A 14912-nucleotide genomic window follows, 5' to 3' on the forward strand; every position below is an offset into this window, starting at 1 on the left:
TGGTCTTTAAACTACAATTATATGCATATGGTTTCCATTTTTGACACCATCATTGGTCAAGAGATATTTGTCAGCTTTATGATTTCTGAAGAAATCTGAACCATCAGAGTCTCACTCCTTTTTCCCACACTGCAGGCCAAATTCAAGTCATTTACAGATCCTCCCCTCCTTTCTCTGTTTCATGATCAAATGTGTTATCTGCTAAGATACGCTTCCTGATTTAATCAGGGCAGACAACCTTCAAGTCCCAGGACAGACAGGAATCTCAGTCACTCAAGAGGAGAAACAGTGAGAGAGAGAAATGGCAGGTAAGTGCATGGCTAAACTGACCAGGTAGGCAGCACACCATAGTTAAGGACTAACACTCATCATATGGCTTAATGTACAAAATTCTCTCACAAATTATTTTTTTGACAAAGACTTTCTGCTGCCAAAACAATGGGATTTTAATTCATATGGATAAATACATTATTTTTACATCACTTGATTTCTCCCTCATAGACTATACAATAAGGTTCCATTTTGTAATTTTAGTTAATGTGGTAAGCTGCTGTCGGGAATTTAACCCAGCGCCAACTATGGCAAGAACTATAGACTACGCCACCCCGGAAATTGGCCGGGGACCTACCGGTATACAATGTACCACCAGCACACAGATACGTGGTGGCTGAGACCGATATCAGACAACAGTATAAAGGATTCGACAATTTATTCAAAATCACTATTTAATACATACATATTTTCATAAGCAGTAAAAAAAAAAAAAAAAGATTTATCATTAAAAAAAAAAAGGCAAACACATTTTTCAACTTCAGAACTGGGGGATTCAAGTTACTTATCCAATGAACACAGCAACCACTCGTGCTCTCACAACACAGCACCAACACCCACATTGTGAACACTGCAAATCTACAGCCGCACCACCACCACACACAGGACACTGGCTAGGACTGGTACCCCAATTCTGAAGGGAAAGGAAACAGAACAAGATAAGAAACAAATACACGCATTCGCACACAGGGGCGTAGCCATCTTTTCAGAAGTGAGGGGGACAGAAATCACACACACACACATAAATACATACATACATATATATATATATATAATGTCTGTGTGTGTGTGTGTAATTTCATTACAATATAACATTTCTATAATCTATATAACCTAATAGTCAACAGTTTTTTAACATTTTTAATGTTTTGAAAGAAGTCTCTTCTGCTCACCAAGTCTGCCTTTATTTGATCCAAAGTAAATATTGTGAAATATTTATACTATTTAAAATGACTGTTTTCTACCTTAGTATATTTTAAATGTAATGTATTCCTGTGAATAAAGGTGAATTTTTTCATTCCTGTTTTTCATTCCAGTCTTCAGTATCACATTAATCAGAAATCATTCTTAATATGCTGAGTTTTTTTTTCTTTTCCTTTTAGCAGCAAATCAGTATATCAGAATTATTTCTGAAGGATTGTGTGACTGGAGTAATGATGCAAAAAAAAAAAATCATCTTTGAAATCTCAATAAATTACATTTTGAAATATTTTCAAATAGAAAACAGCTATTTTAAATAGGCTAGTAAATATATTTGAAAATTTCACTGATTTGCAGTACTTGGATAAAATAAATGCAGGCTTGGAGAACAGAAGAGAATAAAAAAACAGTTTTGATAACAAACCTTTGACTGGTAGTGGATACTAAAGGCAACAATATTTTCTCTAATTTCTAGCTTTTCTTTTCTTTTTTTCTCGGCTTAGAAATCTACTGCTGGACAGTAACAAATAATAATGATTTGTTTAGATAAACACTTATCACATAATAAGGCAGAATAGTTTCTATACTGTAATAAATGCTATGTCAATTAGCACTGCATTGTTCATATACTTTATCATACTTTATCACCTGCTGGAGATTTTTTTGGACTTGAAAAAAACAAAACCGATAACAACTGTTTTCATACAGCGATAGCTGGACGCTGTTGCCCATATTAGGAATTTCCTGTTATGACTTTCGTATTATTTATTAATCTTAGTAAATGTTAGTTTAAACATTGACACGTTTGTTATAAAAATCAAAAGTTGTGCTGTTAATATTAATCAATGGAACTGATCTAAGATTAACTAATAATGAACTATTTTTAAAAGGAGTTTGGCCCTCATTCATTATGAATATTATGAATATTACAAGGTAAGCTGACAGGAAGGCTAAGCGTTATCTCTACTTGTGGTGTGTGGGAGAGAAAACACAACGTAACACTTTGATTCTGTTTGATTTACACATATATGAACAATATGTTGTCTTATTTTGTAATATAATGAGTATTGGAGTAATTGTATTTTGGAATTCAACATCAGACAGGGACTGTTGTGTATAATTTTCTAGTGAAACTGGGCTGTGTTAAGAAAAATCGAAAAATCGCGTTCACTGGAAGAGAACTTGCATTCAAATCAGTTCTCTGTAGTTCTTACCGTAATATGCGCGACCCTCGAAATAACATTGCGGCTGGCCTGACCGCAGTCAAACGCTGGACATCATATATGCTAAGGTTTCCATGAATATATGTATGCCCTTTAATTCACTTAAGATATTTTAGGTCTAAATATTGTTTAATTTGTGCAAATATTATCTTTTTTTGATGAATTCATATTTACTGTATAGATTCTCTTGGTGTATACTTGAATGTAGACACTGACATATAATGTATACATGTTTTAAATTAAATTTGTATCTTTATTGACATTTTTGGTCTCTCAGAGGGTTTCAGTCAGAGCAGTGGTGAGGCCCCTGAATATAAGCTGGTCCCTCTTAGGGGCTTCAACCTAATATCTGGAATCCACTCTCCTGAGGTGGTGGATCAAGTTCAGAACTTTGAGATTCAAGACTCGGATGTCTTTGTCATTACTTACCCCAAATCAGGTAAGCGATCCATTGGACCACATACTACAGCTAAAAGTGCAGTATGCAAAAAGCACACAGAACTTTTTGGCTGAGAAAGTTGTAACTGTTTATGAAACTGTATTTATGTTGGCTTAAACTCAGACAATATAAATAGGCCACAGTTGCTATTATTTTTTGTTTTTCATAAACCGCTTTCAACATAGTGTGAGCAAACACTACATGAACATTAGATTTATACTGTAATGTATATTTATTTATTTATAACTGTAAATCCATGCGTACTGAGTATGGTGTAATTAAAAAAATCTTAATCATCTTAAAAGACATCCTATTTGCAATTTATTAGTGCATTTGTAAACATTTTCTTGATTCTGTTGATCACCTTTGCAGGGACTATTTGGTTGCAGCAAATCCTGAGTCTAATAGAGGTCAAGGGTGATGTTACAGCAACAAATAATCAGCTGAATTCTGAGCGAGTACCATGGATTGAACTTTTAGATTCTAGGAAACAGTTTGTTTCTGCCCCTTCCCCTAGGATTCGTGTGTCTCATCTGCCATACAAATTCATGCCACTTGGACTGAAACAAAAGAAGGGCAAGGTGAGCTCGCTTCTATCACCACTGCTTCTGAATGGCTTCAGTGAAATAATCATGTACTGAACAATTATGACCACTGCCTTCTCTTGCAGTTTTGCATGTGCGGTCTCCTTAAGTGTATTGCAAATGTTTACATGATCTCTTCACTCTTCCTAATGACTAATAGGTCATCTATGTGGCCAGGAATCCAAAGGATGTTTTGGTGTCTTACTTTCACTTTCACAAATATGCAAATATGCTGGAGACCCCAAAAGACTTTGATACATTTTTTGAGAAATTCATGGAAGGAAATGGTAAACAATCTTTTCATCTAAGTTGCAATTTCAATCAAAGCAATTGTTTGACCAGCAATACTCAACATATATCATGTGCTTCAGTTTTTGGTAATTGCTGGTTTGAGCATGTCAAGAGCTGGTGCTCCCACAAAGACGAGATGAACTTCTTGTACATTACATATGAGGAGATGATTAAGGTTTGACTGGTTTGCTTGTTTTCTTGATAAATAAGATAAACTGTACTCTACCGTTTAAAAGTTTGGGGTTAGTAGGAATTGTTTTAAGAAATAAATACATTTATTTGGCAAGGATGCATTCAATTGAACAACAGTAATAGTAAAAACCTTTATAATTGTACAAAATATTTTTTATTTAAATTAGATAGGCTACTATTATTTTGAACTTTCTATTCATCAAAGAATCCTAAAGAAGTATTACAGTTTATGGAAAAATAGTAAGCTAAGTATACTAAGTTTTCGTTATCCTTTCCACAAATTAAATTGTATTAAATCAGAGCAGAAAGTATACATTGAAAATACAGATATATACAGGTATATATGCATTTTGTCTCATTTTCCCATACAAATATGTACTTGAGAGGCAAAATTAAGATGTCATGTTTTGTTTTCTGAGAAATTGAAAACTAAAACCATGAAAATATTTTTGTTGAAATAAAATAAACTGAAATAAAATTAAAATATATATATTTTAACTTATTTTTTTTCTGTTGCCAAGGCAACATTTATTATTTTCCTGTAGTTGAACTAGATTTAGTCAAATAACATAGAATTTCAATAATTGTTTTAAGTTATTTTTAAACTTTAAAGAGCCGCTAATACAACTATGTAGACATTTACATTTAATGAACATTTATTCCTTAATTCCTTCCTTTAATTGGTTTTAAGACATCTTGAATTTACTTTCATAAAACCTGCGGACACCCTTAGTGTTTTTACTGCATTTACTGATAAAATAAAAGCAGCCTTGTTATAAAGACTTCTTTCAAAAGCATTAAAGAAGAAAAAAAAAAGAGTATCAGTGCAGAATTGTTGCTGTAACTTATCAACCATGCATGCTTGCAGGACTTACGGGCAGTGGTTGAAAGGATCACTTCATTCTTGGAGAGGAACTTGACATCACAGCAGTTGAATGAGGTTATTGAGCACAGTACCTTCAAAAATATGAAGAACAATCCTCAGGCCAATTACCAGCAGATCCCTGTCATCCTGCTGAACCACCAGCTGGGAACATTTCTGAGGAAAGGTACATAACACATCACTGTTTCAAGCACACAGATTAAGTAAAATCATAAAATTATACAATTAAAAATCAGAACACCAACAAAGTTTTGTGATTGTGAAAATGAAGGATCTGTCATCATTTACAGACAGCCTTTACAGTGAAAGTAAATGGTGGTTGCAGATTCTAACCTTTTGTGAAGAAAGAATGAAAGTTATACAGGTGGGGGGAAACATGATGGAGTAAATGATGACAGAATCTTCATTTCATAACATTCACAAGAATTTTTACTTGTAGTGAACTTAATAATTATACTTTATCTGTGTGCTCATTTTTGGGTTGACTATCTCTTAAAAGCAAAGCTTTTCTTAAGACTCCTTAAATGTGTTTCCACCCATCCTGTCATTCCTACAGTGAATTTATAGTTATATTTTTCTCATGTGCATGTAAGAATTACATCTGTTCTAAACATGAGGATAACATTTGAGAAAGTACTCCCTAATCTCTTCCATTAAGTAATTTGAATGTTATTAACTTGAATTTAGTTATTGACTAGAATATAACCTTACTACCTTAACTCTGAACAGGAACTGTTGGGGACTGGAAGAACTATTTCACTGTGGCACAGAATGAGAGATTTGACAAAGTGTACCAACAGAAGATGAAAGAAGTTCCTCTTTCTTTCATCTGGGATATGAATGATCTCGTCACATCATGATTTATTCAAGCTCATCAGCATGGTTTGAAATCAAAAAAGTAAAACAAATAAAGAAAATCTGAAATGGTTTACAAGTTTGGAGTCAGTAAATTATTATTATTTATTTATTTTGGGATTCCTGAAGGATGATATTACATTGAATGCTGGTGTAATGGCTTTTGAAAATTCTGCTTTGCCATCACAGGAATAATTTAAAATCTATTCAATTTTCAAGTTTTATAAATTTAAAGTTCAAGGCAGCGTCAGACAGATGTGTGGCGTCACTCACTGCTGTCCTCTTCTGGAATACTGTTTTGAAATTACCATTTAAAAAGAGGATTTGTATAAAAAATTTACAATTCTAAATATTGTGTGTGCATTATTTTTAGTGAAATAAACAAATGTTTCAGTTAAATGCAAAATAAAGTTAATTCCAAACATATAATTCCCAGAAGGGACATAACGCACACAATTTCACCCAATCTCATATTAATCTTGAGTATCTATAGAGTAGTACTGCATCTTTATCTGCATCCTTAAATGTGGTGGATGGAGTTATTTCTGGATGAATTGGACAGGCGATTTGAAGCAATGGCCTTCAGTGTGGCGCGTGATGCAGTATTTAGTTAAAGCACGTACGCAAGGCTTATTCACCCTCGGCTTGTGACATCTGAAGTGGATCTTGTGAAATGTAAAGATGACTGCGTACCATGAGCGCGCAGACTCCCCCACCAACATTTCAGCAGTTATTAAAGTCCTGCATTTCTGTCGGCTGAACCAGCCATGCCATTAATTATGAATTTATCAGTCTTTTGCATGCCAAAGTCAATTCCTGCATATACATATTACCCCAAATGGAAGCAGGTAATCGTGCTATTCATGAGATCTGGTTAGCCGACAACAATTAAGTGGTTGACTATTTCACAAATGGGAATACAACGGATTCATGACAATATTTTACATTCAAGCTACCCATAAAATTTATAGTGAAAATTACTTTAAAAACGTCTGGAATGCAATAAAGTATTTTTAAAGCATTTGCTGCATGCATAATAATTAAAAACAATATGATAATAAATAATTCACATAGGCCTATCAGACGTTGCAGGGAATTCTTTACATTTTAAGGTATTCAGAACAGAGCAACAGAAAAAAAAAATCTACAATAACAGGACAAAGGTTTACATATATGCCATATGTAGCCTATGTTTCTTTCTTTCTGTCCTTTTTATTTTACAGAATTATAAATTAAAACGCAAATTATAATCTGTCCTGTTTTAGGCTTTTTCTTATTTTTATATTATAGACATCCATCAATTATGGTGAAGAAAAAAATTACTCTCCATCTCACTGGATGTGCCTTTAGAGAGAAATGCACTGATTAAACAATATAAGAGTTTATATTTTCATTTTTAATTATTTGGTTATAAAGTAGTGATTTAAAGCTTTCTATAATAATATATATATATATATATATATTTTTTTTTTTATCATGTCTGTGATGTAATACACTGATTCATCATTGTGAAAGGCTCATGTTCAAGCTCGAGACGGCAGTAAGCATGTTTTCTTTATTTTTTAAAAGCACTAGCATTTTATAAAACTAGACCCTTTATAGTTTAGAATGATGTATTACTCTAACCTCTATGAGCAAAAATGACTGCGTATTTGAAGTTGTTTCCACTGCTAGACAAAAAAAACAATCTTTGTGCATAGGCTACCCTCGGGGGAAAAAAAGTGTATTTATTTTAATGTCGAATATATGTTATATAAATATATGAAATGTAGGACATGTATATATTTTAAAAAGTGCCCCCCAAGAATAAAAGTTAAACTCTGCCTATGGTTCCACCCTTCATTTCGGCATTAAGAGCCACGATTGAAAGAAGAAGAAAAAAAAAAAAACCTGTCCAAAACCCGGAAATCTAAATTAGACCTATGGCCATGTTTAGCATGAGAATCCAACTCTTTAACAGTGTAAACAACTCTGAATGCATGAAACAGCATTGTACCCTCCCTTTAAATATTGATACATAATATAAAGTCAATGTTAATCAGAAACAGTGGAGCAGAATCATTTGATTTTTCATCAGATTTCAGTGATTTCATTAAGTGTTGATTTGAATATACCTAATACTATATACTTTTATACCTAATACTTTTTGGTAAATATATATATTTTAATGGCTTGTACTGAATAGATACAGACAGACGAAAAACAGAAAGTGATTGGAGTTAAACTCAGGATGTAATACCTGCCTGGTCACATCTATAGGAAACACCACACTAATGCAACTCTTGTGTTAATGAGACCATTCAGCAAAATAAGAGAATGTTTTTTAATAGCAATAATTGTAACAAATGACAATATGTTTGACAGATATTGTAAAATCATAGATGGTAGTGGATGAAAAAGTTTGTGTTTAGAATGAGTGATCTAAAGTCCTGCTCCACGAGGCTGCTACAGAGGACGTTGGCATCTATATGAGAGTTAACAATTCAGTCCTCATCACTGCATAAGTCCAGTGGGTTGAAATCAGGGTCATCCTCATCCAAATCCAAATCATCCATGTCTTGAAACAGTGACTCATCTACTTCTACACTGTTCCCACCTAGAGGAAAAGAGCAAAGAAGACCAACTTTGAAGAACAATCAAGTTTAAAAGCTTCAAAAAGAAAAAGGCATCCTATGGCAGCTTGAATTTAAAATAATAATAATAATAATAATAATAATAATAGACATTGCTTACTGTCTTCCAAGAACTGGATATCTGATGTGTCAAGATTGTGGTCGGTCTCAAACAGCTGTTTTCCTGTAATATAAAAAGTAAATGAGCAGAACATGACAAAAGGTGGTTCAGATTTGGGTTTCCAAACTACTTTCAAGGTTATGATAGCAACTCACCTGTGAGTTTTACCTTTCCGGACTGCTCCTCTTCTTTCTGCCCTTTTTTCTTCAGTTCAGCCATTTCTTGTTCAAATTTAGCTTTCCATGATAAGAAGTTCTCAATTGTCACCACAGTACCTTGGAATGCACGCTGAGAAAAGCAAAACGAAAAAAATTTCCATTTTAATATAAAGGATAACTATGTAACTGCTAATAAATCTACCATTCAACATAATAATATTTCAATATAATAGCAATGTTGTGGTACAGTTTGGCTGGTCTTTTTAGCCCAAGTGGTCAAATTTCTTTTGTTAGTCATCATGGCCCTCTACTGGTAGAAGCTGTACTTACACCTTTAGCAAAAGCATTATTTGTCTTCACTGACAGTCTTTCAAAAGTACTTGTTTATTGTGGCTAAACAAACTTTTGGATTGTTGCAATGTTTTTATCAGTTGTTTGGACTCTCATTCTGACGGCACCCATTCGCTGCAAAGTATCAACTGGTGAGCAAGTGAGGTAATGCTAAATTTCTCCAAATCTGCTCTGATGAAGAAACAAACTCATCTACTTCTTGGATGGCCTTAGTGGGAGTAGATTTTCAGAAATTTTTTATTTGTGGGTAAACTATTCCTTTAATGTTAGTCTACTTCCAGAAGACACATGCTCAAACCTTCTCAGCTTCTTCAGCCTCCCTTTCTTTTCTTTGTTTCTCTTCATCTCTTCTGCTCTTAATCTGGTCAATTATTTCGTTAAGTTTCTCCTGCACAGCTGTCACCAATGTGAATATCATAACCATTCCCAGGTTTTCTTCAGCCTACGAAAGAAAGAGGTTATTAGGAAAAACTAAAGGGGAGTAAAAAAATACCCAACATCAGTATGTACACTTTATCAACTGTTAATGTGTCTTGCTGGGTAAGATGTCGTGTGCAGACCTGTTCCTTTAAAAGCATTAGAATGTCTTCTGTGTATGAATCTTCCAGGTTCTCCAGTGAGATGATCTCCCAGAGAGGGGGCTCGTCTGGGTATTTCTCCACATATGTAAACTTTAGGGTCACCTCCGCCGCTAAAACAGACAGAAATCACAGTATAGCGGTACACACAGTAACCCAAACTCAGTCCTGAAGGGCCACTGTGCTGCAGAGTTTAGCTCTAATTTCCTCAACACAGCTGCCATGATGTTTCTCTAGTATGCCTAGTAAGTCCTTGATCAGCTGGTTCAGGTGTGTTTAGTTAGGGTTTGAGCTAAAATCGGCAGGACAGTGGCCCTACAGGACCAAGTTTGGAGCCTACTGTATCATATTGGATACACACATTTCTAGGGCCTCTCAGTTATGTATATCTCTCTCTCAATCAACATTGTACTGCATTGCAGATGCAAGCAGTCTGTTGTACAGTTGCAAAGATTTTATTCATTTACAATACAATACATCAGATTTTCTTCTAACTTAATGGCCATAAAAATATATGCAAATACACCAAATTCCATATTTTTGCTCAGTCTGGGCCTCTAAATAAAGTGTTTTTCGTCCTTCTCCTATATCATACTGCATGAGCCATAAAAGCTTAATATATCAAATATGACACTTGACAGGGATAATGATAGTAGAACACACACTGTAACATATTCATAGGAAAGCACATTAACTTACTCTCTTCATTTTCTCCCGCGTCAGAAGTAACTGTGATGGTGAAGCATGTGGGCTTCTGGGAAAACACTGCATAAATGGAGATATTGTAAGGAAAGAAACAAACTAATGAAATAAACAGAACTCGCCGTTGCTCATCTCTTATTCTCACAGCCTGGAAGTAAACAAGTATGTGTGGGTGACCACTGACTGAAGCAGTACGTAAACATAAATCTGACACGGCTTCTGCTCCTCATCTTGTTGATGACCATCGGTTAATTTTTGCTTTGTTTCTTAACCTGTGACAGCTTAATCTGCTGCCATAAAGAATTTAATCAAAAAGATGACTGATTCGCTCTTACGCTTAACTTACTTTGTTACATGAAAAGCCTCTCGGCTAACAGGCAGCGGGCGAAGTTATAGGCGTAAAACATACAGTTTTCGGTCAATCTTACCTGTAAATGAGTCTGGGTAAATGGACTCTATTGCTTCTAGTTCATTCTTCTGCTCCTCGCCGTAGTCTGTCATATTTTTTGTCACAAATGTCCATAGATTAGAGGCTGCATGAAAGAAACGTGTGCTAAGGCCCAGCTGTCATCGATGTCATCTGCAATCACCAGTAATGTCTGAGCTAGGGTCAGAGAGGCATAAGAAATAACATCCCAATTTGACTTGCTCTGCTAAACACAATAGTACCATTGTAGTAATTCATGTTGTCTCCGTCTTGAGCCTGCAACAAAGAATGTACACAAAATAAATAATGGATAAAAATAAACGTGTGAAAAAGGTCGATTCTGGCATAGATTATAAAGCCTGTCGATCCAATCCCGACTGCCTCTCTCTCCACAATCTAAATTTGTGTATTTTGTCTTAATGTAATTTAACAAAAAAGAAAAAAAAGAAAGAAAATTGTAATATATGTGAATTAATACGAATTAATTTGATTAATGTGATTATTAAATTTTAAAACCTTCTAAGAATCTAAGCTTCTAAGAATAAATTTATAATAATCTTGTCTTTTCTTTTTTATTTATACATTTGTAGTTTAATTGATCTATTTAGCTGGGCGTGTTGCCCATTGAACAAACCCTTTCACAGTATGAATTGGTATTTATGACACTGGTTGTAGAGTAGTTTTATTGTTTGCGTGTTTATTTAGTGTACAGTAGGGCTGTGCAAAAAATCGAATGCGATTTTCATGCGCATCTCATCAGTAACGATGCTGCTGTGATTAGAAGTATATCTCCAGCAAGTGCGTTCAGATCAGGGTTGCCAGGTTTTCACAACAATTCCTTCCCAATTGCTTCTTAAAACTAGTCCAAAACTAGCCCAATCGCGTTTTTTAAAATTTCTTCCCGGGGATAAAATATACATTTTTTGGAAGGGTTGCCTTGGTAAAATTCGCATTTTAGGGGCTAAATATCACGTTATTTGTATTGGGGTTGCTTCAAACCGCGGACATGAAAAACAATCGCAGACTTGGCAACACTGGTTAGGATGGTCTGCCTTTTTCAGTAGATGAGGGTGAGATTTCAGTATTTCTGACCAAGTACATTCATAATATTTGTACAGTCATAATAAAAATGCAAATATTAGAATATATAATTACAGAGATCAAGGCAAGAAACTGGAGCAAAAAGTATTAACACAAAACAACACACACAAACAAAACTGCACATGCATAAACAATTTGTTTATTTGTTTGTTACTTTTAAATCAGTTGAGGCAGATGGACTGAGTGTTTGTTATTGTAGTTTTTGCCATTGCCTTTGCCTTTAAAGGAAAGACCTTGCATCAGGCTCAGACTCAGGTTTGTACACAAGGGCAATGCTCTGTGGCTCAGACTCAGTTCCATTGTCATTAGTTATTATGCTACATTTTGTTACTTCGTTCCAAGCAATATTTTCTGCACACTTACATTGAATAACAGTTTAATATAAATTAATATAGTTGTTGGCATATGTACTTCTCTTTCACAACAGTGCAGGAAATGCATACCACAAACATGTCTGAAACCATAACCTTACTATGTGTAATATTTATGACATTCTATTGTAATTGGTCCTGGCCCCTTTTTTTATTGGGCTTTTTTTATTGTTGTTGGTTTTTAATTTTTTGCTAAGATAAACTCATTTTGATCACAGAGGCCCATTCAGAACTAATCTCTGGGTATAAACTACTGAGGAAATGAGTGTCGGGGACACTGAATGTGGTTTCCTGTTTGTCAGATCTTCTGCTTAAAACCTACAGAGGAAATAAGAAATGTGGTTTACATGTTCTAGATTTTGTTGGTTGGCATAAGTACAATGAGACCTTATTGTAGATGTAATCAATATTGTGCTGGAAAGTTACTATCAATATTATACAGAAGTGCATACAAGTTGAACACTGTCTGTTTTATAAGGATATGGTGAAGAAGGTTTTAAAATTTAGATTCAAAGAGTGCAAAAGGGCTAAATGACAATTGCCCTGAGAATGTGATTTATTTTTTGACATTTTTAGTATTATGCTATCCAAATTGGATGTTGTTACTAAAAGTGTCACTCAAATGTGTGAAACCCCTAGGGCCTGAGGCCTGTGTTGGCTTACTGATATAAAAGTATTAAATTACACAAAGTTTGAAATTTGAATATTGCTACGACCACTTCCTCAATGGGCAAAACAACATTTCCAAAAACTGTCAGAACAGGTATAGCTACCAAACAAAAATGTAATTCTGTCTCGATTCACAGTGGCTTTTTGTCTTCCAGGTCAACTTAAAAATGTTCTCTCTTAAGTTACCAGTCCATGTTGTGTTCTATACCATCTCTGTGCCATCTTCCCCCTCCATAAAAGGTTGCTTCTCAGGGCTGTCTAGATTAGTGCACTCTACATATCTCTGCAGTGTGCTGTAGTATTGTTCGCTTTTCTTAAAAGTGTATATAGTAGAGATCTCCTCCCAGACCTTGTGATTTGGTAAGGGAAAAGGTTCGGGACTTTTGTTGTTGAAGAAACTCTTGAGGTTTCTCTCTGCCAGTTTGGTAGCATAGTTTTCTGCAAACAACTCAAACTGTTCATTTTCCTTCTCCATGTAGATCTTCTGGAAAGTTAACTGAAGGTAGCTTACTTGAGAGCGACAGTTCTTAAAGCAATTCCCAATTAGCAATACTGTTGCCGATATGATAATGATGGACCAGCCGAGGATCTGCGACAATAGATTGATCAGTTGAATGTTATAAGGTAGAATAAATGAACGTTTTTATATCAAACTATTATTAAATGAAATTTAGCAGGCAAAAAGGGTAAATTGAAGTTGGGAATGTTTTAGCGAAGCATGATGAAGTCACTTTCAAACTGTTTTCTGTTGGTCAACACAGTGATTTCTTTGACCAGTTTGAACCTTTTGCGAAATCTCCTATATAGGGCAAAATCATTCACCCTCAAGATGCAAAATTCCCAATCACATCCACTGCATTTTGCCTGCGAAAATTTACCGAACAATGGTAAATGTGACTGGATCTTTAAAAGGATTCCAGAAAAAAAAAGTAAAAAAGAAACATTTCACCGTTAACATTCTGTGCTCACCTGTGACTGGGCTCGCAACATCAAAAGCAGTTCCGTGTTTTCATTCTCAGGAAGCTGGGACTTGCTGCAGGGCACTCTGGGCAACTCGTCCTGGCATGTAGGTGTCTTGTTTTTGCAGAACATTTGCACCACCACACTTTCATCCAGGCCACTAACAGCACACTCATAAAAAGTTCCATTTAAAAGTGCTACACTAAGCCACATGACAGGGGCAATGCAGGCTCCAGACAGCACTTTTACAATTACTTTTGTGCATCCCACGAAGTTACCCCTGGGGCAGAGTTTGGAAGGGTTGAGATAACACCCTGTACATAACCGCCAAAGACGTGTACAAACAAAGAGACCAATCGCCAGCAAGACAACAGCGGGGCCAAGCAGAAAAGTTAATCCATAGGCAAAATTCTGACTACGGTTGCATGGACAATGGAAAGACACCACGGAAAAAATTCGTTCACTACCTATTGTCACAACAGCCATGAAGCAGTACCCCATAGTGGTCTTCTGATTGGTGAGGAACTTGAGTACAGTCTTAAATGAATCCATAGCTGGTACAGGTGTGGGTGCAACACCCCTAAGCTGATGAACAGAATTGAAACCGAGATGATTTCTGCTATGGACATCTCATTTCTTGCACTCTTATTATCACTGTTTTCCACACCTCCTTTATCTCCTTTTGTCTCTGGCTTCTTCACAGCTCGTAAATCCCTCCCCAGTCCATCCTCTGCCCCCTCCGCTTTAGGGAAGGGCCATGACCAAAACCAGCTCATCAGGTTCCACAAGTCACAACAGAGATGTGTATGGGCACATTTACACATACATCACGCAACCGCAGTCAAACAAAATGTTATCCCAACAATGCAATTGATGTTTAAGTAAAAAGCTGAGATTTGTAACTGACAACATGCTTTTTTTATTATTGGAATGCCTGAATCTGGAGGTTGCCAGCAATGGAATTTGAAAATCAAGAGACTGGAATAGCAGATTAGTGCGTGTTAGGTCAAACAAAGAGGTGTATTGCAACATAATGCTTTACATTAGGAAAAAAAGTGATTTGTTCTGGTTATGTATAAGGAGACAGTTTCTGTTCTGCTCTGGTGCCCACTGTGTTGCCCTGCCATTCTCCAATAAAGACTCA

General features: G+C 35.4%; 3 protein-coding genes across 4 annotated transcripts; 1 reads left to right on the plus strand and 2 right to left on the minus strand.

Moving 5' to 3' along the window:
* The first annotated feature begins 296 nt into the window (after positions 1 to 296).
* LOC132103185 (amine sulfotransferase-like) lies at positions 297 to 5797 on the plus strand. The gene is made up of 7 exons (XM_059508073.1): positions 297 to 308; positions 2752 to 2913; positions 3286 to 3494; positions 3658 to 3784; positions 3869 to 3963; positions 4849 to 5029; positions 5593 to 5797. The coding sequence occupies exons 1-7, from the start codon at positions 302 to 304 to the stop codon at positions 5721 to 5723; spliced, it is 912 nt and encodes a 303-aa protein (XP_059364056.1). The 5' UTR covers positions 297 to 301; the 3' UTR covers positions 5724 to 5797.
* Positions 5798 to 8124: 2327 nt separating this feature from the next.
* Positions 8125 to 10843, minus strand: LOC132103673 (RWD domain-containing protein 1-like). Its single transcript, XM_059508769.1, has 7 exons — positions 10669 to 10843; positions 10238 to 10303; positions 9521 to 9651; positions 9259 to 9402; positions 8607 to 8739; positions 8452 to 8514; positions 8125 to 8314 (listed from the first exon to the last, which is right to left on the minus strand). Exons 1-7 carry the CDS (start codon positions 10739 to 10741, stop codon positions 8202 to 8204), a joined length of 723 nt encoding a protein of 240 aa, XP_059364752.1. The 5' UTR covers positions 10742 to 10843; the 3' UTR covers positions 8125 to 8201.
* A 1808-nt stretch (positions 10844 to 12651) lies between these two features.
* Positions 12652 to 14453, minus strand: LOC132103186 (calcium homeostasis modulator protein 5-like). Of its 2 annotated transcripts, XM_059508075.1 has the most exons (3): positions 14236 to 14453; positions 13778 to 14082; positions 12652 to 13397 (listed from the first exon to the last, which is right to left on the minus strand). In XM_059508075.1, exons 1-3 carry the CDS (start codon positions 14318 to 14320, stop codon positions 13011 to 13013), a joined length of 777 nt encoding a protein of 258 aa, XP_059364058.1. In that variant the 5' UTR covers positions 14321 to 14453; the 3' UTR covers positions 12652 to 13010. The 2 variants fall into 2 exon arrangements, with proteins under 2 accessions (XP_059364058.1, XP_059364057.1); XM_059508074.1 differs by having other exon boundaries at positions 13778 to 14449.
* Between the last annotated feature and the right edge of the window lie 459 nt (positions 14454 to 14912).

The sequence above is a fragment of the Carassius carassius genome, chromosome 24 (assembly GCF_963082965.1).
Source record: "Carassius carassius chromosome 24, fCarCar2.1, whole genome shotgun sequence".
NCBI lineage: Eukaryota > Metazoa > Chordata > Actinopteri > Cypriniformes > Cyprinidae > Carassius > Carassius carassius.